General features: G+C 38.0%; 4 protein-coding genes across 8 annotated transcripts in view; 3 read left to right on the top strand and 1 right to left on the bottom strand.

The window, feature by feature from the left end:
* Positions 1-59: 59 nt before the first annotated feature.
* On the top strand, positions 60-2,883 carry LOC106124052 (uncharacterized). 4 transcript variants are annotated; one of them, XM_013320502.1, is made up of 6 exons: positions 60-99; positions 336-517; positions 592-785; positions 2,017-2,177; positions 2,641-2,697; positions 2,789-2,883. In XM_013320502.1, the coding sequence occupies exons 2-6, from the start codon at positions 364-366 to the stop codon at positions 2,808-2,810; spliced, it is 588 nt and encodes a 195-aa protein (XP_013175956.1). In that variant the 5' UTR covers positions 60-99; positions 336-363; the 3' UTR covers positions 2,811-2,883. The 4 variants fall into 4 exon arrangements, with proteins under 4 accessions (XP_013175956.1, XP_013175958.1, XP_013175959.1 ...); XM_013320504.1 differs by having other exon boundaries at positions 2,775-2,883; XM_013320505.1 differs by lacking the exon at positions 60-99 and having other exon boundaries at positions 106-356; positions 558-785.
* On the top strand, positions 1,059-1,739 carry Cypl (peptidyl-prolyl cis-trans isomerase-like 1 Cypl). Its single transcript, XM_013320506.1, has one exon. It carries the CDS (start codon positions 1,204-1,206, stop codon positions 1,717-1,719), a length of 516 nt encoding a protein of 171 aa, XP_013175960.1. The 5' UTR covers positions 1,059-1,203; the 3' UTR covers positions 1,720-1,739.
* Positions 2,884-3,502: 619 nt separating the features above from the next.
* LOC106124215 (uncharacterized) lies at positions 3,503-6,029 on the top strand. Its single transcript, XM_013320684.1, has 7 exons — positions 3,503-3,579; positions 3,668-3,806; positions 4,018-4,208; positions 4,552-4,712; positions 5,152-5,211; positions 5,608-5,681; positions 5,949-6,029. Exons 1-7 carry the CDS (start codon positions 3,568-3,570, stop codon positions 5,990-5,992), a joined length of 681 nt encoding a protein of 226 aa, XP_013176138.1. The 5' UTR covers positions 3,503-3,567; the 3' UTR covers positions 5,993-6,029.
* Positions 6,030-8,954: 2,925 nt separating this feature from the next.
* Positions 8,955-22,310, bottom strand: part of LOC106124547 (Salt-inducible kinase 3) — a 33,972-nt gene continuing 20,616 nt past the window's right edge. The window contains exons 3-23 of one of the 2 annotated variants that reach the window (XM_013321329.1): positions 21,182-21,245; positions 20,713-20,867; positions 20,113-20,244; positions 19,439-19,562; positions 18,940-19,062; positions 18,386-18,516; positions 17,995-18,094; positions 17,592-17,641; positions 17,284-17,397; positions 17,066-17,167; positions 16,773-16,850; positions 16,280-16,421; positions 15,740-15,831; positions 15,072-15,163; positions 14,487-14,583; positions 13,583-13,661; positions 12,160-12,993; positions 11,621-11,727; positions 11,399-11,492; positions 11,093-11,235; positions 8,955-11,009 (exon numbers count right to left, since the gene is read on the bottom strand). In XM_013321329.1, coding sequence (XP_013176783.1) covers positions 9,387-11,009; positions 11,093-11,235; positions 11,399-11,492; positions 11,621-11,727; positions 12,160-12,993; positions 13,583-13,661; positions 14,487-14,583; positions 15,072-15,163; positions 15,740-15,831; positions 16,280-16,421; positions 16,773-16,850; positions 17,066-17,167; positions 17,284-17,397; positions 17,592-17,641; positions 17,995-18,094; positions 18,386-18,516; positions 18,940-19,062; positions 19,439-19,562; positions 20,113-20,244; positions 20,713-20,867; positions 21,182-21,245 — 4,476 coding nt within the window. In that variant the 3' untranslated portion in view covers positions 8,955-9,386. The remainder of the gene's footprint in view (positions 11,010-11,092; positions 11,236-11,398; positions 11,493-11,620; positions 11,728-12,159; positions 12,994-13,582; positions 13,662-14,486; positions 14,584-15,071; positions 15,164-15,739; positions 15,832-16,279; positions 16,422-16,772; positions 16,851-17,065; positions 17,168-17,283; positions 17,398-17,591; positions 17,642-17,994; positions 18,095-18,385; positions 18,517-18,939; positions 19,063-19,438; positions 19,563-20,112; positions 20,245-20,712; positions 20,868-21,181; positions 21,246-22,310) is intronic. The other variant, XM_013321330.1, reaches the window with a different exon arrangement.

Here is a 22,310-nt window from a genome sequence, read left to right as displayed (position 1 = left end):
TAATTAAAAGCACCGTAAAATTTTAATTTCACACGTAATTAATATCGCTTACTGTGTAAAAAGATTAGTTTTTTTCTTTGTTTCAAAAATATGTTCAGAGTAAGTGCAAATGTTAAAATATTATGTTTATAGAGAATATTAAAATAAATAAAATGCTCAAAATTCGGGAGATGCAAAATGTGTGTACCCTGATCTAATCAGTTCGAATGATCTACTTGTACAAAAAAATCTCTAAATTAATTCACAAGAACATATAGCAGATCTTGGTTTACCTTTTGAGATCAAAGCCTAGCCTAAATATGAGATGCCTCAAGTTAAAACCTAGAAAATTTCAGAGCCTACGAGTAGTAAGGAAGGTATGTGATGATTTTCCCAATAAAACAGAAGAGCATCTTCATGTTATGCACCACTGTTTTTATTGTCTGTATCACTCTTCTATTGAGGGGTTGCCTGGCTCACAAAAATAAAAAAGATTTCCATGACGAGTTAACATATGTGCCTGCTGTACGCATTAGAGGTAAGGTAGAAACAAAACACTGTATAAAGAATAGTTTTAGGGAATGAAATTATAGAATAATAAGAATATTTTAGCCTCAATTGAAAGAGCGCCGGATAGTTATGCAGACTCCGCCGCTTGGGATGTTGAATCAGTATTACGTTTAACTTCTATGTTACGCCAAAGTCAAAAAGCAGACACCGTAGTTCAACACCAACAGAACATCATGCCTGGACGTCGGTTTATGAATTATGCAGATTCATTAAAAGCTTTCCCAAGCATATCTCAAGTAAGTACTCTTTTACCTTTAAATAACGTATATTATAAATGAGTAGTACATTAAAATTTAAGCCCATATTTGACGCGCCAATGCGATAATAGATTGCTTTATGCTTTATTTGATTTATTGCTACATTTAGAAATTCGAGTACATTTTAATATGAAAGCTATTTTAATTTGTTTTTAATGTACAAATCGAAAAGAATCTCACCATTAATAAAATCGATTTTATATCTCACTCCCACTCTCCCACTCTATAAAAAATTAAAAACTTTGACAATTACAAATGTCAAAAGTGCGTGATTTGATAGGTTATGTTTTGTTGTTGTTTTAAGTGTTCATAAGTATTAAAGTATATTTAAATAGTAATAGTATAGTTTAAAGTAACAAATAGTTCAGCAATTTCCCTAAGAGACAGATTTTACATAATGTTGGGGTACTCCAATGTCGGAATTCCTGATAAATCCTGGCAGCCACCGGTGGCGGTCCTAGAGACTACAATGGGCACAATAATAGTCGAAATGTATTGGAAACATTCACCAAATACGTGCAGAAACTTCATGGAACTAGTACGAAGAGGTTATTACAATAACACGAAATTCCATAGAGTTATAAGAGATTTTATGATACAAGGCGGAGATCCTACGGGAACGGGGAAAGGTGGTCAATCGATTTATGGTCCGACGTTCGATGATGAGATAACGAATGATCTGAAACATACTGGAGCTGGAATTTTGTCTATGGCAAATGCTGGACCTTCTACCAATGGATCTCAATTCTTTATAACATTAGCTCCTACACAGTGGTTAGATGGCAAACACACAATATTCGGGAGAGTGCAGGGCGGTATGCCTGTTGTCAAACGAATAGGCTTAGTGGAGTGTGACAAAAATGACTGTCCTGTTGATGATGTTAAAATCGAAAGAGCTTATATACCAAAATAAAAATAATTTTTTACCCCTTATCTTAGTGTATTTTTTTTCCTAGCATTATAAATCTTTTTTATGATAATTAATATCTTTATTGTGAGGTAAGTATCCTAATAATGATCTGACATGGCTTCTGTAGATCTTCATAGATAAACATTGAACTTTTTCAATATAAATAAATAAATATATAATATAGTTTTAGTATTTATTGAAATCAGCGATGATTGTTTACTTATTTTATGATAAATTAGCTTTTTTAATAAAACATATCATAATTTATAAATATGTTTTACAACTTGTCTTCTTCCCCAGGGTCATGCAAACAATTTCTACTATGACACGGATGTGGTACAGAACAATGAGCAAGAGCCACCATGGAACTCTGGTCAGAATGCAGACAACTCTGTCATTGTCATCACCAATCCATCAGAAGCACGCCTGCCTGCGGACACAATCAGTGTTAAATTGCTCAGGTGCTTGTAGTAATACTATAGTTTTAAAAAAATAAAAATCACATTGGACACTGAATAGAATAAACATAAATATAGCAGCTACATTTTTTTATATCATAATGTAGCAAATCAGCAAGTGGCTAACTGAATTTTCCAAAACAGAGAAGTGACCACAGATGTGTTGCCTACCTTTGATTGATGAAGGATAGGACACAGAAAATGGGTATTTCCCCTACTTATGCATCCTCTCCTCTGTCAAATACATTTTCTGTTGGTATGCATCCTTCATAAGAAAAGGGTAGGAAGAGAAAGAGAACAAAACTAGGGGTGCTGGTGTCTACTAATGTTAGCTGCATAAAACCATTATCTCTTCTTTTTCAAAGAGAGTGAAAGAGATGACATGTTTTTTGTAGATTCATTTTGACAGCCACTATTTTTTTATTTGGTGCTAAATGCCAATATTAATAGTGTTATTCATTTGCAGAGAGACAATGGAGGCGAGGGCCAAAGCTGCAAGATTCACACCATCAACCACAAAAATGTAAATTCAAAGATTAAACTGTTAACATAATTACTAATTACATAGGCAATTATTAAAAAATAATATTTTAAATCTAGATAACTTTTTATAGGATCTGGAAGAACAAGCCTTAAAAGACAATCGGAGAGAGTCCTCTCTGACAGGAACAATGTATTTAGGCACAGGACTAACTATGAAAAAAACAATGTGGGCTTAAAACTTAAATAAATTTATAGAATAAATTTAATGGTTTTATTTATTAAAAATAAAGACACATTTTAAAGTAAGACATTTTAAGGTAGGCAACACATATGCAATTGCGTATGTCTATGGGCAATGGTCACTTCGTTATTTCAGCGATTTCAGGTGGCCGCTCGCTCGATTGCCACCTTATGATATAAAAAAAAGACCTTCGAAACAAAGAAACCTGATATTAAACTATGGATGCCCACTGTGTTACAGTGGGGAAAGAACAGAAAAATTCCCTTTTATTTCTATCCCCTTCCCTGTTAAATTCACGTTCTCTAAAGAAGGCACCTAATTGCAAAATTTTTTGGCGGTCTGGGTATCGACGGGAACTCGAAGTAAAAATGTAAGGAAATACCCTGTGGTTGGTTGAAACACAATAAGTACTTTTTCAACTTGATAGATGGCAGCACTAGTATTACTGATATTTTCGATGTTCTAACTATTTGGAGAAAGATAATTCATCCAAATAAAGTGTTAATAACTAAGTTAGTTTCATGTTTATGTTGTAACACTATGGAAAATAACCATTTTACACCTCTTTAAACAGTTAATTACAATTTAGTACAAACCTAATTAAAATGTTTAATAGCCTTTTTATGGGAATACAAAAATTAAACAATGTTTTGAGTTTCCAACACCAAAATGTTCTCTGTGGTAAATTAATTTGTTTATAATATTTTAAACGACAATAACTGAAAGATTAATTTGTTTTGAACAAGTAATATTTTTCTTTGTGATTTAGAACAGTGTCCTATTACTATGCGTGTCGACATCTTTGGGCGTTAACATCGAGCGTGGCGGTTGGCTGGACCGTTTAGTGCATTATCACAAGAATAAACTCTTCAATGAGCTAAAGGAATTGCCACCGATCAAGGTCAAGGGTAAGCATTTTTTAATGGTAATTGTATTGAATCGCAAAGACAAAGATTCGGAAAAAATAATAAGATAGCTTCTTAAATTATACATAAGGATTTTCAATTAATTTAAAGTTATATCGTAATGGTTTTTTATCTTTAAATTTTGTTAAGTTTTTGAAGCAAGTATTGTAATGGACCTAAAGAATTGTTAGGTTACATTTTAAACGTGTTGCAGCGTCTATCATCCGCGCTCCTGCGGGCTACAGGGACGCGGCTGGCTGGAACTTGGAGAACGTTCTGCGTTTGCTATCGCTGCTCCAGCGCGGTGTTGCGCGGCCTGTGCTAGGTTACCTGCGCAGGTCCATGCCGCGCAGACGGTTCATGAAGTTTGCGGATACATTTCTCGCTTTCCCCAGTCTGGCGCTGGTAAGTTGTTTAAGTAGTATAGTTCTTTTCAAATATCTTGGCAGCCCAACGTCATTGGCGCGCCGCACAGTGCCATCCCTTCGGATATCGCTACGCTTTAAATAGTGTTCTGCGCCACGACTCGGGCGAAATTAAGTGTCGCTAAGATATCTGAATACTACTATACTAATGTTACATCTTTTTAAGTCTTAATCAAATCTATGTACATAATATATGGATTTCTTTATTTTTTAAAAGATCATCATTCCATTCCCCCAAAAACTCGATATTTTTGTATTACAAGTATAAGACACTACATGTGTAACAAACGATATAAGCCCTTTAAACACTAAAGTGTTGCTAGGATCACCCAAATGATTTCTACTACGACGTGGGGTCAAACGAGTTCAATGGCGAGGAGGAGCCATGGGCCCCCGGGGAGATCACGGATGAATCCATCATCGTGGTTTCCAACCCCACGGAGGCGCGGTTACCCTCCGCACAGATCAGCGTCAAGTTGCTCAAGTATTTTTCCTATTTTGCTCTTGTTACAATTTTCATACTTATAGCGCCATCTATTGTTATTACGACAAATTAGATTTCAGCGTCGCCCATGATACTGACCCAAATAAACTTTAATAAATTGTGATTTCGAACTATTTGCGTAGTTTTCTACAAATATTCTTACTTTTCTTGAGTTATGTGTTACTAAGTTATTTTTATAGCTTTAACTAATATATTTAATACTAGCTGTCGCCCGCGACTCCGTCGGAATGAACAAAGCTTAAATAGTTCCCGACAATTATTCGAACTGTTCTCACCTTTTGAACCTTCCCTAGGTATCCACGAACACTTTAAGACCAATATAAGATTCAGCCGTTCTCGAGTTTTAGCGAGACTAACGAACACCAATTGATTTTTATATATGTAGATTGAACTGTAACGACCCTGCTTTGAGTTACAGAGAGATATTGGAAGCTAGAGCCATAGCTGCGAGGTATATACCAACATCTAAGAAGGTCATGTAAGTTTAACTAATTATTACATATTTGGTGAATAGTCGGTGGCGCAGTGGTTACAGCCCCGGATCTGGAGGGGTTGAGGGGGGGGGGGCAAGCTGGGGTCAATGTCCGGGTTGGCAAAATTCTCAGTTTACAGATATATCGAAAGTGTTTATTTACCAAACTTTCATCATAGAATCAACATAAAAGGATAATAAAATCTCTATTCTACTTGAGTTTCTTTTCAGTTTTTGCCCCGCCTACAAAATTGTAGATCCGGGGCTAAGTGATTAAGCATTGGACTTGTCTTCCAAGTACAATGTTCGATTCCCGCTATGTACTAATATTTTTCGATTTGCGAATTTCTTTTGGTCGAACACTAATAGCTCGTATTGAGTTAATGTTCATTATAATTTCAGAATGTGGAAGCCGATGTCGACTAAAAGTACAACAGCTGATGCAGGTTCCGGGGCATCTGGCAACACTGGAACAGGTCGAATATAAAAACACATTAATTATCTGCACATTTTTTTTGTAGGACGAAATGTCATCTATGCGTAGTGGACTTACGCCTAACATTGTGTTACGCAGCGACTCTTTCGATGTTCCGAGCGGCTTACATATTTGATTTATTTTATACCAAACTTGAAGCTATTTTCACACGAGGGCGTGATAGTGACATTGTTTAGACGATTTTTTTAATTTTTAAATGGTTTTATTTTTGAATATATTTGTACAGTTTTTACTTTTTAAATTTTAGGTGACGGACAAAGTACAACCGTCGCAGGAACCACTACAACATAAATTGTATTTTATTTTAATAAGCAATAATTAAAAAAGTCGCTTGACAAATGTGTTTTTATTCATTTTTATAAGTGGCCACAAATGTTCTCTGATATTTCAAAGGTTTGTGATACTCTTCTGTGCTAAGTATTTGTATTGTCCGTAAAATTTTATTCATATTATAAATGCGAATGTTTAGATAGATGGATGTTTTTTTTTATATCACAAGGTGGCAAACAAGCCAGCGGCCACCTGAAATCGCTGAAATAGCGAAGTGCCCGTTGCCCATAGACATACGCAATTGCATATACGTTCCCTACCTTTAATCGACAGAGGAGATGATACATAGAAAAAAAATATTTTCCCTTTCCATGCATCCTCTCATCCGGAAAGTTCACTTCTACTTCCCATCCTTTCCTTATAAGAAAAAGGGTGGGAAGGGAAAGGACTAAATTAGGCCTCCGCACACTCATCAGACTGCACGCAGAATAGCTTCCACTTGACGCCTGTCTTCTGTGTGGTCGTGGTATTTCACCGGACGAGCCGGGACAATTCATACGAAGATTTTAAAGCGGGCTCTACCACTGTTAAAATGATTTTAGAAGGTTTGTATGGATTTCGCTTCAAATTTGGCATAGATGTAGAATATTCTTGAAGAGCACATAAGCTACTATGTTTTTTTAATTTAGCACGTACGGAGTCGCGGGCGACATCTAGTATGTAATAAAACAAAATCATTAACATATTGGAATTGGAATTATTTATTAAAATATTATTTACATGATATTTTTAAATTGATAACACGGCGATCTTATGGCAATACAGTAGATTATCTACCCTATGCGTTTTGCGTAAGGTTCACAATTGTGTGACGGAGACTGACGTTCGTAATTTGAAAGCATTACCCATATTGTTATCTCTTTCTATCACAGATGAATAGTATGTCAATAATTTCTTAATAAAATATTATATTTATTCTGTAAAAACATATCTTTGTATTTTGTATGTAAAATATCTGACATAACTAAAGAGATCGGTCGTTTTGTTTTAAGATTTAACGTTTTAACAGAACATTAAAATTTAAATCAGTCTCCGTCATGTAAATCTGTAAATCACACAAAAGACGCAACAGCAAGCGCATACAAACGCGAGTCGACAAACTATATTCCGACAAAACTGACCCGGTGTGAGCTACTATGTTGGTTGGGTCTTAAAAACACATAGAAAATAATACACAAGACAGCTTGAGACAAACTTATTGTGGGCAGTCTAATTAAATTATGATAGCACACTAGCGCCCTCCTTTCGATATAAAAAACGTGTCTCAAGATCACTGACCTCTATAAATGGACTGGCTATAAGACGTGGTTTTTTGTGCCTATTTGAATTTTGCCATTTTCGCGAATAATATTCTAATCAGAATTAACTGTCAAGTAACAAAAGGCGCACGTAAATCTGAAGTTTAAAAGCTGTCATTTCTAAGCAATCGCCTATCTATATATAATATTATAAAGCGGAAGAGTTTGTTTAAACACGCTAATTTTAGGAACTACTGGTTCGATTTGGAAATTTATTTATTTGTTGCATAGTCAATTTATAGAGGAAGGCTTTAGGCTATATAACATTACGTTGCGACCAATAGTTTATTTATTACGCGCGGACGGAGTCGCAGGCGACACCTAGTCTATTTATAGAGATCAAAGCTTACAATCCTGTCCTCACTTATGTTCTTTTTTCTTTAATGTCATATCGTGTGTAGGTTTTATATTCTGCCAGTACAAACCACGATAGCAGCGCCTCTTTATTTTGTTAGAATTTACTACCACTTACGGCCACCGGGTCAAATAATTTTGTCGGATTATACGAATATCACAACACTGACACACCATCGTGCTGGAAACGACAATATAAAGTAACATATACACAGATAAAAAGTATTTCCTATACGTACCAGCGTAGGGAAAGACTACTTACGTTTATTTCGTGGCAAATATATATATATTTTTAAATTCAATCGCATATTTCCAATCTACATTTTAATTTTACTCGTACTTATGTATAATGGTCAAAATTCTTTACTTCAAGATGTCAAATAGATATTTTAAAATTTAGTATAATTAATCCCATATATCTTGGCTGTCCAAGGTCATTCCTTCTCCATGCATGGTAAAACCTCCGCAACGACTCGAGCAAAGTTTAGAGCCGCCAAGATATATGAAAAATACTGTACTTTAAAAGCATCACGATTTTTTTTGTTAACCAACTTTAGAAGGAGGTTCTCAGTTAACTATATATATATTATGTGTATATGTTCCTTCATACAAATACAAATGTAAACTATTCAACGCTATGTACCGCTACGCGCCCGCGCGAAAGCGTCCATACACTCCATACATCTCACATCCGGCGCTTCACGACCTGCCGTCAAGGCACGATCCATTTATAACTAATTATATACAAAAACTTAAATATACTTATCTAGAGTTAAAAAAAATATTTACAAAGCCTTAAAAGAAACTTAAAAACTAATTAAACATTGTGGAATAAATAATAAATGTTCGTAGGGGGCTTAAAAACATAATATACAAATAATTATAATTAACATTGGTAAATAAGCTGTACATGTCCAGAACTGCCACACTCAGAGTCTCATTAGTGACCGATTAATGATTCTGAGTATGTTAGTATGGAGTCCCTTGTTATACTTAAAATTATAATTGTACATCGTACAATATATATGGCATTTAATTTGATTGTGAAGTAAATCAAGGAATATCTTTTCTAGTAATTTTTATATAAAATGTGCACATTTCAAATAGTGACGTCATTCTCAAATAGAAATAAAATCTGACTGTTATCTGTACTTTTTTTAAACAAAATTTCAGGATTTTTTAATTTAAAAGGAATATTTTATTTGCAGATTTAAAAAAAAAAAATTTTTACGTATTGTTTTAAAATATAACAGCCATGTTCTATTTTTAAATGTTTTTTTTTCTTTTTAATTACGAGGTTTTTTATTCTTTCGTTCTTTTTTTAAATATGTGTAAAATAGATATTTTCCCGCTCAAGCCACAGTATGACGTCATCGCTTACAACGCATACAAAATAACAAATCGCATAAATGCAAATCAAACAATAATTATCACAAATTTCAACGACATATTGGAATAAAAATGATATTAAAAATTTATCTATACGAATATAGATTCTTTATCCTTTCACTTAAGTATTAAAATTGCTTGTACATTTTGGACTTAGATTCCAACATTTATAACAATTGGATCTTAATGATATTTAAACTGAGAAATTCCACAATACTTGTATGTAAACATCTCTGTCTTATTCAATATGAAGAAAAGAGACGATAATATGTTTCTATACAAGTATTTCGGCAGTGGAAACTCATAGTTGACAATTAAACAGTCAAACTGGTGATTAATTGCTGGCAAAGTTTCCCATACTCTCTCTGATCACCAGAAATCCGTCTCATTTTTAATCCTTTCTTTTCTTTTGCTTTATTCTCGCATATAATCAGTTCAATCTGGATTCCACCGGAATATTCCAGATTTAGGAAACCGGTTAATGCTTCTGTATCATTATGCTTCTCTTTCTGATCTCCAGTTTCAATGAAGATGTTCTGAGGTGGAACTCTCGTATTTATTGTCTCCTTTAGTAATTCTACTATCCGATGTGAGTCAAGTTGAGAACAAACTGTAGATAGTGCGACTTCTATGTACTCTTGAAAGCAGGAAATCTCTTGAGGACTCAATAATATTGGTATTCTCTGCTCCTCTGGTCTGCAGATCTCCGTCAAACGTAGATCCATAGTAGACCTCTGCAGCTTCTCGATCTCCTCCTGCCGAGGTTGGTCTTCGCATTTATCAAAGTATCTACTACTATCACGCGGCATGCACACATCCTCATTGTACTCTTTCACCTCCCCGAGTACTCCTTGAGCGGAGAAAGATGATCGAGGAGTTTCCCCCTTTTCTGAAAAGCTTCCTCTACCAAAGTCACTCCGTTCTGAGAAGGAAGATCTGCCAAAGTCTCCCCGTTCAGAGAAACTTCCCCTATCCGAAAAGGAGAATGATTCCCTGTGCTCCGAAAAACTTCCCCGGTTTTCACTAAATCCTGAACTAACTGATATGATATTCGAGTATATTGACTGTATGTTCTGCTCGCAGTTGGGAGACGCGTTCGCGGAGTCATTGCTTAGGGAGTCATCACTGAAGCCCAGAGACTTGTCGCTGCCTCGTCTCAAATACGTCAAGTCTTCCGTGAGAAACCGATTGGTCTCGTCTACGCTCTCCTTGGGGGAATGCATCTCCGTATCTTTATCCAGGTGCAATTCCAGATCTTTGGGCACCTCCCTCTGCGACGGTTCGTTCTCCTGGCTCACCTTTCTCCCGATCCCCTTGGTGATCGAGGGTCGGTGGTCCAGGTCGGAGGGCTCCGATATCACGAACTGCGGCAGAGGGTACTTGGCGTTCTCCAAACTATCGACGCTGTCCTCCGAGGAGGAGGCGACCAAGGTGATCTCCGAGCCCAGACAGTCGGTCAAACTGATCTGCGGATGACTGGACACGTAGCTCGGAAACTGGATGTTTCTCATTTCGTGAGTGAAAATTTTGGTGTCGCCGTTGTGACTCCCGTTGCCGATCTCCTCCTGTATCATGTCGAGGGGCGAGCCGGGGTTGGATATGGGGGAGTTGTTGAGGGAGCGGTGGGTGACCATGTGTATCTGGGGGTGCACCATGGGGTGCAGCTGGGGGTACTGGGCGGGGTCCACGTCGAGGTTGCTGCGCAGGTCGAGGGGCGTGGCGGTCGGCTGGGGGGTGCCGCGCGTGATGGAGCCGGTGTGCAGGTAGCTGAGGCCCTCCGTGATCTGGTGCAGCGGTGAGCCGGGGCTGGCGGGGGACACGTGGCCCGGCAGCAGTGCCAGTCCGTGCGCGTGCAGCGCCTGCACTATCTCCTGAGATATGTTCACATGGGGCGAGCATAGGTTGTGCAGGTTGATTCCCATTTTCAGAGCCAGGTCCTGGGAATAAAATAATTCCGTGAGACATTTGAAAGTTTACTTCGAAATTCTGTGATAATGTTTGTATGTGTTTATAATGGTACCTGTGTAAGGAGTAGAGTGCGCGGGAGGTCTGCGGCGGCGGTGTCGGGCAGAGCGCGAGCAGCACACAGCACGGCGCGCGCCGCCTCCACGCTGAGCACGCTCAGGTCCAGCGGGGGCGGGGCGCCGCAGTGTCGCGGGGAACCTGGTCCGGATATATTTAAATCAATTAAATGCATAAAAGCGACACGTGTACAGACCTAGTTATTTTTAAAATATATAGAGATGATGGATTTTTTTATTTTTTTTAAACAATCTATTAATATAGTCTTGTTAATCATTAAGCTAAGTTGTAGTAGTAATATTACCAGGCACAGATGTGTTGGGTGTGTGCAGACGGCTGTCGGGGCGGGGAGGGGAGGCGCCGGCCGCGGCCGCACCACTTCTTCGTTCCAGGCCGCGCTGTGTACAATCATAGAATCATTTTAAACTACACAAAAACATATCCTTTGAAGTACACATAAAAATTTAGTTTTATATACTGTAGTTAATATCAGTAAGGAGTGAGATAAAGGCTGCTGCAAACGTACCTGTAGCTGCTGGTACTCGAGGCGGGCGGAGGCGAGGTCGTGTGCGGCGCGCGGGGGGGAGCTCTCAGCACGTCGTACGGGGGAGTAACGTTCCGCGTGCTCTCGCGCTGACAATTGTTACAAATTCTTAAATAATAATATAATTAAATAAAGTTATTATAAAACAAAGGTCTTTTAAAGCTTTTTGAAGCTCAACGGAAAGTGTGAAAGTGATTTTTTTTACTAAAATATATAAAAAGAGTACAAAAATGATGTAGAGATACAAACTCAAATACATTTGCAAATAAGACTAATTGTTGTTTTTTTCTGGCAAATTTATCCGGCTTTAAGGACCAATTACTACCAATTTTAAAATATATAACATTGTTCTATTAATAACTAAGACGTGTTAAATACACACACAAACAAACTATTGCAAACACTGAGCCAAAATATTACAGCAAAATAATCACATGCACACAATTTTAGTAATTAACAAACCTCTTTCTTAAATTCAAAAGTCAAAATTAAAAAAAAAAAAAAACAAAATAAAAAATTACCCATTTCCTGTACGGTAGCTAACATTTGTAGTTTGACCCTTTGAGGTCCGGAGTACTTGCGTTGTCTGTTGTATTGCGTTTGATTATACGCGGCACCCGGCGTCGGCTGCACTTGGCACGGCGTACCGGCTGTTATAGACCCGCTGGGTATACCGGACCCGCTCACAGACCCGGACGTACCGGACCCACTAATCGATTGCGTTTGACCGCAACTAATAGAACCCATACTTTGACTCTGGTAATTTCCGATTGGCGTACCGCTTGTGATCGATCCTGTCACATTCTGGTTTTGGTACGCCATTGGCGTACCACTTGTTATCGAACCGAAGTTATTTGAGAAATTTGATGTCACATTTGTATTGTTTAAAAATCTTATTACATTATTCATGAAATTATAATCATTGTTAAATGTATCGAATTTCGGAGTAGTGTTGGGGTTTTCGGTTATTATTGTATTTTGATTGTTTTGTGCTAGTGAGCCGTGGTTGGGGGAGAATGGTCCATTTGGAGGAGTGTAGGGAGAAGCGGCTTGATTGGTAACCGGCGTACCGGACACAATTGACCCCTTTCTCCCTATCATACTGCCTTGTGGTATCGTTTCCAAGGAAGGTATCATTTTCTGGTTACTCTGAGTTTGGTTCGAATAGTTCGGTGTACCAGCTGTAATCGAACCCTGTGCGGGAGTTTGCGGTACGCTTTGTGTCGGGTTCGTACCAGTTGGTGGACTTTGGTACCCTGATTGGTTTTGGTATTGGTAACCACCTTGTATCGAAGGTGGTAAATAATTCCTGTTCATTCGCCGCTCAACTTCCATAACCAGCTCTGGACTTATAACTAAAAGAATTGTGATAGAAAAAAAAATAAAAAATTAGCAATTAAAAAAAAATGCAAATTAATAAAACAACATGCAACTACTGAATGCATACAACGAAAAATATCAAAACTTGTGTTTATTAAAAATTAAAAAAAAAACATTTGATACCTAAAAAAACACGAGTCTTCAAATTACAACAAAGAATTACGACAAAACTTAAATATATTTGTTCTTAAAAAAAACTTTCCAAATTACTACACCGGTTTACACTATTCCAGTCCTGCAATCGTAATGCTGGATTACGACTGGATTAGTGTAAACCTACACTGGAATCTGAATAATTTGAAGACTCCAATAACAAAAGATACAAGCTATTATATTACAACTACAAAACAACTTTTGCATAACGATGATTCTTTTACAAATATTAAAATATAAAAAAAAATCACCGAACAATTTTTTAATTTAAAAATAACATCGTATACAAAAATTATTCACAACAACTAATACTACAACACTCAAACTGAAGACGTTTGCATTTACATATGTTTAAAAACATATCACAATATGTTTTAGCAATGAAAACTCAGCGTAAAATGAAACACTCACCGGGCGGTCGTTCCGTGACAGTGAGGAGACCTGTCCGTCTCATTCTGATGTTGGCTGTTGAAGAGGGAGAGGTGCTCGTCTGTTGGGAAACATATATGTAAGACAGAGACAAACATACGACATATATTTTTGACATTATCTTACTAATATTATAAATGCGAATGTTTAGATGGATGTTTGTCAGAAGGTATCTCCGGAATGTCTGCATGGATCTTGATGAAATTTAGGATATATGTAAAATATATTCTAGAAGTATATATAGGCAACTAATTAAGTTATTTTTTGATTCACTCGGACGGTGTCGCGGGCCACAGCTAGTATTCTATACTCGATATAATAATCTGATATTGAAAGTAATTATAAAGATATTAAAATTATGTTATATAGTTTCAGTTCATATTTGACTAGCAGTAACCCGCGACTTGGTCGACAAAATAAGTCTAGACATTCCGGGGATTAACCGGAACAAATGCGGCCATTTTAAACAGACAGACAAAAATATTAAAAATTGGATTTTCATTATAAGTAACACAAATACATCATGTTATAAAATATCTTTTTTTTCTATATTACATACATACAGACATTATTATATATATACTAGCGGACCCGACAGACGTTGTCCTGTCTACACGTCTTTAATTCGAATATTATTTAAAATTTGACACTGCCATGGTAGCGCCGTCTGTCGGATCCAATGTAAAACATTCCAAAATCAACAACTACTAATAAATTAAAAATTAATTAAAAAAACATTGTCCAGCGGACAAAATTGTGAATCTAAAGCATTCCCAGATCCCCTTGAACACACACAAAAAATTTCATCAAAATCGCTCCAGTCGTTTGAGAGAAGTTCAGTGACATACACACTCACAGAAGAATTATATATATAAAGATATGTTACCATAGGTCCTATACAGGAGGTGGAGGTGACGACGTTAGCGGCGTCCTCTGCCGTCACTATTGTATGTCGCTTGCTGCTGCCACGACTCTGCATGTATCTAAAACAATACATCCATACATTCAAATACATACATATACACATACCATAGATTTTTTTTGTTACCTATTTAAAAACTAACAATTATGGAAAGTAATTTGTCATCATCAGCTCAATATACGTCCCCACTGAAGTGTTCAGAGCCTACCCTAACTTAGAGGTAACTAGGCCATAGTCAAAGCTGGATCAGTGCAGGTTGACTTCACACATATCTTTGAATTTCTCAGATATGTGCAGGATGCATCACGATGTTTTTCGTTTACCGTAAGAACCTCGGATAAATGTACAAATGTAAATCGGAAATAGAAACACACATTGATATATGGCGGGATTCGAACCTAAGATCTACAGATTACAAGTCAAATGCTTAACCCCTGAGCCACCGAGGCGCTTATTAGACTGTTTTTGCTTATTTCATTGATATTGTCATCCTTTACATTGTTTTTGATAAAAAAGAGACGAAAATATATATATTCTTGTTATTGTTACCTAGACAAGTTGGTGTTGTAGAGAGAGTCAGTGGGCTGGTCCTCCGTGCGCTCGACGTCCTCCTGCCGCGCTGGTGTGCCGCTGTCTGATACCTGGGACATACAGAGATCAGTAAGACCTTTGAAATTACTATGTAATTTAATTAAGTAGATTTTTTTATAAGAGAAGGGGGCAAACGAGCGGCGGTAACACCGAGGTGATCAACGACACATCGACATCTGCAACACCAGAGGAACTGCAGATGCGTTGCCGGTCTTTAAGGAAATGGTATGCTCGCTTCTTGATAATATTAAATATATTATAAATTGAATACCACGACCATATATAAGACACGCGCTAAGTAAAAGCAATTTCGCGTATAGTCTGACATGTGTGCCTTCCAGATGTCCAATTTTATTCATCCCTTCCTTCTAAAAGTTTTCTTATAAGGAAAGGATGGGAAGGGGAAATTTGACAAAGGAGGAGACGCACAAGTAGAGAAAAATTCTCTGTCTGTGCCTCCTATACCCTCAAATTAATGTAAGCAACGCATCTGAAATTGCGAATGTCTATGAGCAAGGATTAATTCGTTATTCCATTGAATTCAGACAACCGCTCGTTTAATACATTATAATATAAAAATATTTAGTTAAGTATTTGTATAGGATTTGGTGTTATTGTGTACGTACATGATGTGCTGGTGCGGAGCGGCAGCAGGCGCGCTCAGCACCGCGCGGCACGTGCGCTCCGCCGTCTGACGCACGACGACCAAACGACGACGCTGCACATCATACAAACATCTTATCTTACTAATAATATACATGCGAATATCTAGATAGATGGATGGATGGATATTTGTTTGAAGTTATCTCCAGAACGGCTGAATGGATCTCGCATGAAATTTGGCATACATATAGAACATAGTCTGAAAGAACACATAGACTACTAATTATGTTTTTTAGTTCTGCGCAGACGGAGTCGCGGGTGACAGCTAATTCTTATATAAATAGAAATCTGGTTGATAGTCGTTTAATAATATTAGGAAGAAAATCCGACACTATGCCGGTGTACTGGCGCAACACTAGTCTTACTAAAATGTCGATGTTTATGTCCCCTCACTAATTATTCTGACACTTCATTTTGTAAAGAAAGCACGTCATTCACGCCAAAGAATTCTAACTAATATTGTCTAAAAGTAACGATGACGTGTCATGTATGTATGTATTTACCATGTGTCTGCATGGCATGCGGCGGCTTGAGCAGATGCTGGTCCTTGACGCTGAAGTATCGAGGCGGCTGGTGCTGCACCGCCGGCAGCTTGGCCGCCAGGTTGGTGTTCGGCAGCAGGGATACGTTAGGTGATGCTTGTTGCTGTTGTCAAAATATAATACTATTAGTTAATTCAAAAACTAAAAAAAAAACAACCAGCTGTCGTTATTCATGGGAAAAATACGAATCGAATTCACTCGAAATCGATTCCTCACTCGTCTAAATTGGTTTACTCTTTTGATTTGTAACGTTACAATCATCGTCACCATCAGCTCAATATACGACCCCACGGAGTTCGGAGCCTACACTAAGTTAGTCAATGCTGGCTCAGTTCGTTTTGATTTCATACATATCTTTGAATTTCTGAGACATGTGCAGCATCATGATGTTTTCCTTTATCGTAAGAATATATGATAAATGTATATAATATTTAAAAAATATCAAGTTACTAACATTGAAGTGTGCGGACACGCAGAGCGGGGCGGGGCGGAGGTCCGCAGACGCCGCACCGCATCCCGACAACTCGCTGGGCTGAGCGTACAATGTAAAAAAATAAATTAAAAATCGAGTTGAATGCTTTTTCTACTAGTTAACACATAGGTAGATGATGATTCCTTACTATTATATGTATACGTATACGTCTTTCAAATATCTTGGTGGCTCAAGGTCATCTGTGCATTGCTACACAAAACATTTTCTGAGCTGGTAAGATATTTGTAAACATCTATACTTATTAAGTTTGTTACCTGTGCATGCCGACAGTCCCCGGGGCCGACGGTGTGTCGCCGCGTGGATGGCGGGGGCGGGGCTGGCCGCTCCTCAGCCGCGGGAGTGCCGCACTCTCCAAACTAAAACCAATTATATTTATAATCATCATTGCTACAGCAAATTTCAATCAAACTGTATCATGAACACTGATATTCACTAAGATGGGTAGGAAATAAATGTCCGCAACTGTACACACCTTCTCCAAGTTATCGTCTCTGTCCATGACGTAGTCGACAGGCTCGCAGGGTATTGACACGAGGCATTCCTGAGAGCTGCACTCCTCTGCCTCCATTTGTTCATCCTCTGTGTTCTGTAATACATTAACATCATACTAATATTATAAATGCAAATGTTTAGATGGAGAGATGGATATTTGTTACTTGATATCTCTAGAACTTCTCCATGGATCTCGCTGAAATTTAGTATAGATGTAGAACATAGTCTGAAAGAAGGCATAGGCTAGACAAAGTCGCGGGCGATAATTAGTATTTAAAAGTAATTTACCTTACAGCTAGTGAGATCCAACGGCTGACTTCTGTTAGAATCCAGCGAGTCTGTAAACATTATTAAAACTTTTTTTATAAATTAAATTTTAAAGGCATGGATGAATGTACGTTATTACGTATTTCCAGAACAGCTGGATACGTAGATCTCGCTGAAATTAGGTATAGATGTAGAATATAGTCTGGAATAACACATAGGCTACGATAATTTTTTTTTAAATCATCGCGGCCGGAGTCACGTGCGTCATACGACACTAAAGAATTCATCATTTAATCGTTGGTTTCCGAGATCAAATTCTTCATTTAAAACATATTGTTATTTCTGTTTTTTCAAAGATTTTGGTCTTAGAAACCGACTATAAGTATCATATGCTATGTTTAAGATTGATAGTATAGTGACATACCTCTATGCATACTGTTCCTGTGCGTGGTGCGCCGGCGCAGCTTGTCCAGCAGCAAGTTGTAGATAGCTGATATGTGGTCGAAACGTTCCTCCTGCACTGACTGAAAGTAAATAAGTAATTTTTTTACATATATTTACAGCCACAGAGTCGTTTTGTTATTTAAACAGTCTTTAGAGAAGATTTCCCACATTAAATCTATACTAAGGGTGTCACAGCGAACAACAATTACTCTTAAATTATCTTTGATATTCTCTAAATCTAAAGCAAAATATTTAAGTGACTGCTAAGCTTTTGGTGAAAGGGGAAGGGAGAAAGGGATGAAAATGGAGGGAGGAGAGGAGAAGGGGAGGGGATGGGATTAGGGCAGAAGCGAAGAGAGCGGGGGTGTTACCTGTAGCACGAGGTCTGCGGTGAGTCCCGGCAGCGCCTGCATGTGCGCCAACACTTTGTGATGATGCGCGCCCTCCGCCGCCGGCTCCTCCTCCACGCCGGAGTGACACGTGCACGCACCCTCTGACGCATCTGTTGATACATTACTTTACATTGATAAAAATATAATACTAATTGTGTTCATGGCTACTCTTTTTTTTGCAAAAAAGGTTTTTAGTATTCAGTACTACCGATTATCCATAATTCACTTATGGTGGGATTCTGAGATCAACAGAGATAGTAAAATGTTTTGAAAGGGAATTTTGGTCTCAGAAACCCAGGGATGGTAAGTAAAAATCGACAAGAAAAATGATTTCATGGTGTATATGATAGATGTAAAAGTACGAAGTAGGCACGTTAGTATAGGGTGAGGTGGGGCCACCGGCCACGGCGCCGGGAATCTTAAGAGCGCCCGTGCTGCCCTTAAGATACCCTATTTTCGGAAGATTTCGCCGGCACCAAAAAAGTGGGCGCCGGAAATAATAAAACAAGCCCCTGAAAGTAGGTTATCAGTACCAGGCATGCCAGGTCCGGGGCCGGGCTGATGTGCGGCCAGCCAGCGATGTCGCGCCACACCGCGCAGCGACAGCCGCTTCTCCGGATCCACCACCAGCATGTGCCGGATCAGGTGCTCGCATTCTGGAAACATGTCGCTTTGAATAACTACCTATTTCTACTAAACCACTGATCTATTGATAGACAGGCTATAAAGCTTGGTATTTTGTGCCTATTTGATTCTTGCCATTGGTACTGACTAGAATTAATTGTCAGGCACTTAAATAGGTCTATTTAAGTCAGAACTAAAATTGTCATTTGCAAGCAATGACCTATCCATTTATAATCAATAATATGAACTCATTACAAAAATACAGATAACAAAGAATATTACCTGCCACACTTACTGTGGCTTTCTGAGCCGTAAATCCAAGTATAAAACCTATTATATCAGTTTTGTCAAAGATTTCGGTGTCAGAAACCAACGTTTAATATGTTATTGTTAGTGTTAGCCACTGACCTTGAGACATGAAGTATGGTATCCGGAACTTCCCGCTGAGAACGACATTGCGCAGGTCACTGAGCGTGCTGCCGTCGAAGGGCAGGGCTCCGCACACCATCACATACAGCACCACGCCTAGTGACTGCGCAGACACACTTATATACTTTGTTGAAGATATATAAGTAACAAACTGTCACCATTAGCTCCGTCCGCTCGGAATTAAAAAAAAAAACAATTAGTAACCTTTGTGTTCTTCCAGAGTATGTTCTATATGTATGACACCAAACATCCATCCGTAAGAAGTAAGATGGGTACAAAATTGAGATAAAGAAATTCGTAAGAATTTCCGTGAAAACCCAGCTTATAATAAGTATGGCTTACGTTTATCTTACTACTAATATAAATGCGAATGTTTGCCTAGAAGGATGGATGTTTGTTTCAAGGTATCTTCAAAAAGCTTGAAGGGATCTCGTTGAAATTTGGCATAGCTATAGAACATAGTCTGGAAGAACACATAGACTATTTAGTAAGTTTTTTCAATTCCGAGCGAACGTAATCGCGAGCAACAGCCAGATATTTATAATATAAAAACTAGACAGTCAAAAAAAAGTAAAAAAAAATTCTTGATGTAAAATTTGGCGTAATTTTTTAAATTTTTAATAGTAAGAAAGGTTACATATGTACATACATACCCATATGTCCACTTTAGGGCCGTTATAGTGTCGCCCCTCGAAGAGTTCGGGCGCGGCGTAGGGCGGACTGCCGCACCACGTGGCTAGTGTTGCACCCGCACTGTATTCGTTGCTAAACCCAAAATCTGCCAACTGTATGCAAAGAAATCATAGTTTGATTACAGAAACAACTAATGCATTTATCGTGAATTTCTGAGACCAATATCTGCGTATGAAACATATCAGCATCTCTGTCATTAACTTTGACAAAAACAGAGATAACAATAATTTTTAAAGAGGTTTAGGTCTCAGAAGCTCACTCGCTAAGAGCGTAGGTGGCTCAGGTGTTAAGCCCTTGACTTGTTTAGATTTCCGTTTTACATATGTACATTTATCCGACGATCTTAGGGTGAAGGAAAGCATCGTGATGCTGCACATATCTGAGATGAAATTCAAAGATATGTGTGAAGTCAACCCGCATTGAGCCAGCGTAGTTGACTATGCTCTAGTCAACCCAGACTTAGGGTAGGCTCCGAGGCTCGATTTTGAGTTACTCATGCAATAATTATACACAGTTTTAAGAAGATTGCATTTGAAATCTTGCAAAGATAAAAGAAATACCTTTATATTCATGTCCCGATCCAGCAGTAGATTCTCTGCTTTGAGATCGCGGTGTACGACGCCGCGCGAGTGGCAGTACCCAACCGCAGCAACCATCTGGGCGAAGATGCGCGCCGCTTCCGACTCCGGCATGCGGCCTTTTGATACCAAATGGTCTGGAAATATTACGTCAATACGTCTTAATACATTTAAATACTAAAGTAGATTGCAAAAACGAATCCGTACTGAAAATTAACGTAGAATTGTTTTTACTTCAATGAATCCAAGACGAATTTTATTTCTTGTTTACATCATGCCAGTACAGTAAGACAGTAGCAATCAAAATTATCGATGACATAAAACTGGCATAATGTAACTACAAGTGAACTAAAACAGTACATGCCAATACAACGTTACTGTCTTACTGTACTGGCAAAACATAAACGCGGTTTAAGTCATAATATTGGTGAATCGATCTTAAGTTACTTACCAAATATTTCCCCGTTAGAGGCGTATTCTGTGACTAGGTATATTGTGTGTGCGCTTTCCATCACCTGGAAAGATAAATAATTAACTTAATAATTACAATTACTTTGTTATTACCACTTTAACAGTGATAGAGCCCGCTTTAGCATGTTCGCACGAATTGTCCCGGCTCTCCCGGTGTAATACCACGATCACACAAAAGACAGGCATCAAGTGGAAGCAATTCCGCGTGCAGTCTGATGAGTGCGTCCCGAAGGCCTAATTTAGTCTCCCTTCCCACCGTTTTCTTATAAGGAAAGGATGGGAAGTGAAAGAAGACTTTCCGGGTGAGAGGATGCATAGGAAGGGAAGATATTTTCTTTCTGTGCATCCTCTCCTCCGTCGATTAAAGGAAGGCAACGCATATGCAATTGCGTATGTCTATGGGCAACGGTCACTTCGCTATTTCAGCGATTTCAGGTGGCCGCTCGCTCGTTTGCCACCTTATCATATAAAATATATATATACAATGCATTTTAATTTACGCAAATTTTGAACAGTTACAGGATTATGACATTTTTTATTTTATCTTTGCATAATTCGATGACTCCCATGTATCTTTCAATTATACTATTTGCATAATGTTTTTTTTTAATTAATTTGATATTTTATTTAAAGTAATTAATTAATTAATGTAAAATTTATTATTGTAATATTATGTAAAATATAAAATTTACTTTACGAAGATACTATTTGGGCGTCTTTTATTTGTGCATGATTTTTATACTATAAGGCGACAAACAAACAAACAACCTAAATTTAACAAAATAGGGTGAACGCTGTCCATAAATATTCACATTAACAGATGCGTTGTCTACCTTAAATTGACAGGGGAGAAGACTCAAAGGCTCCTAGGTTAAATCCACTGACGAATTACTTGATCCATCGTTTAAGAAGTTAATATTATAAATGGGAATGTTTAGATGGTAGGATGGATATTTGAAGGTATCTCCGGAACGGCTAAACGGATCTCGCTGAAATTTGGCATAGATATAGAACAAAGCCTAGAGCTAGAGGAACACATAGGCTACTTATTAACTTTTTTTAATTCCGCGCGGACGGAAACGCAGGCGACAGCTAGTCTTATATTCCTA

The sequence above is a fragment of the Papilio xuthus genome, unplaced genomic scaffold, assembly GCF_000836235.2.
Source record: "Papilio xuthus unplaced genomic scaffold, Pxut_1.1 DF825946.1, whole genome shotgun sequence".
Taxonomy (NCBI): Eukaryota; Metazoa; Arthropoda; class Insecta; order Lepidoptera; family Papilionidae; genus Papilio; species Papilio xuthus.
This window is presented reverse-complemented; position numbering and strand designations above follow the sequence as displayed.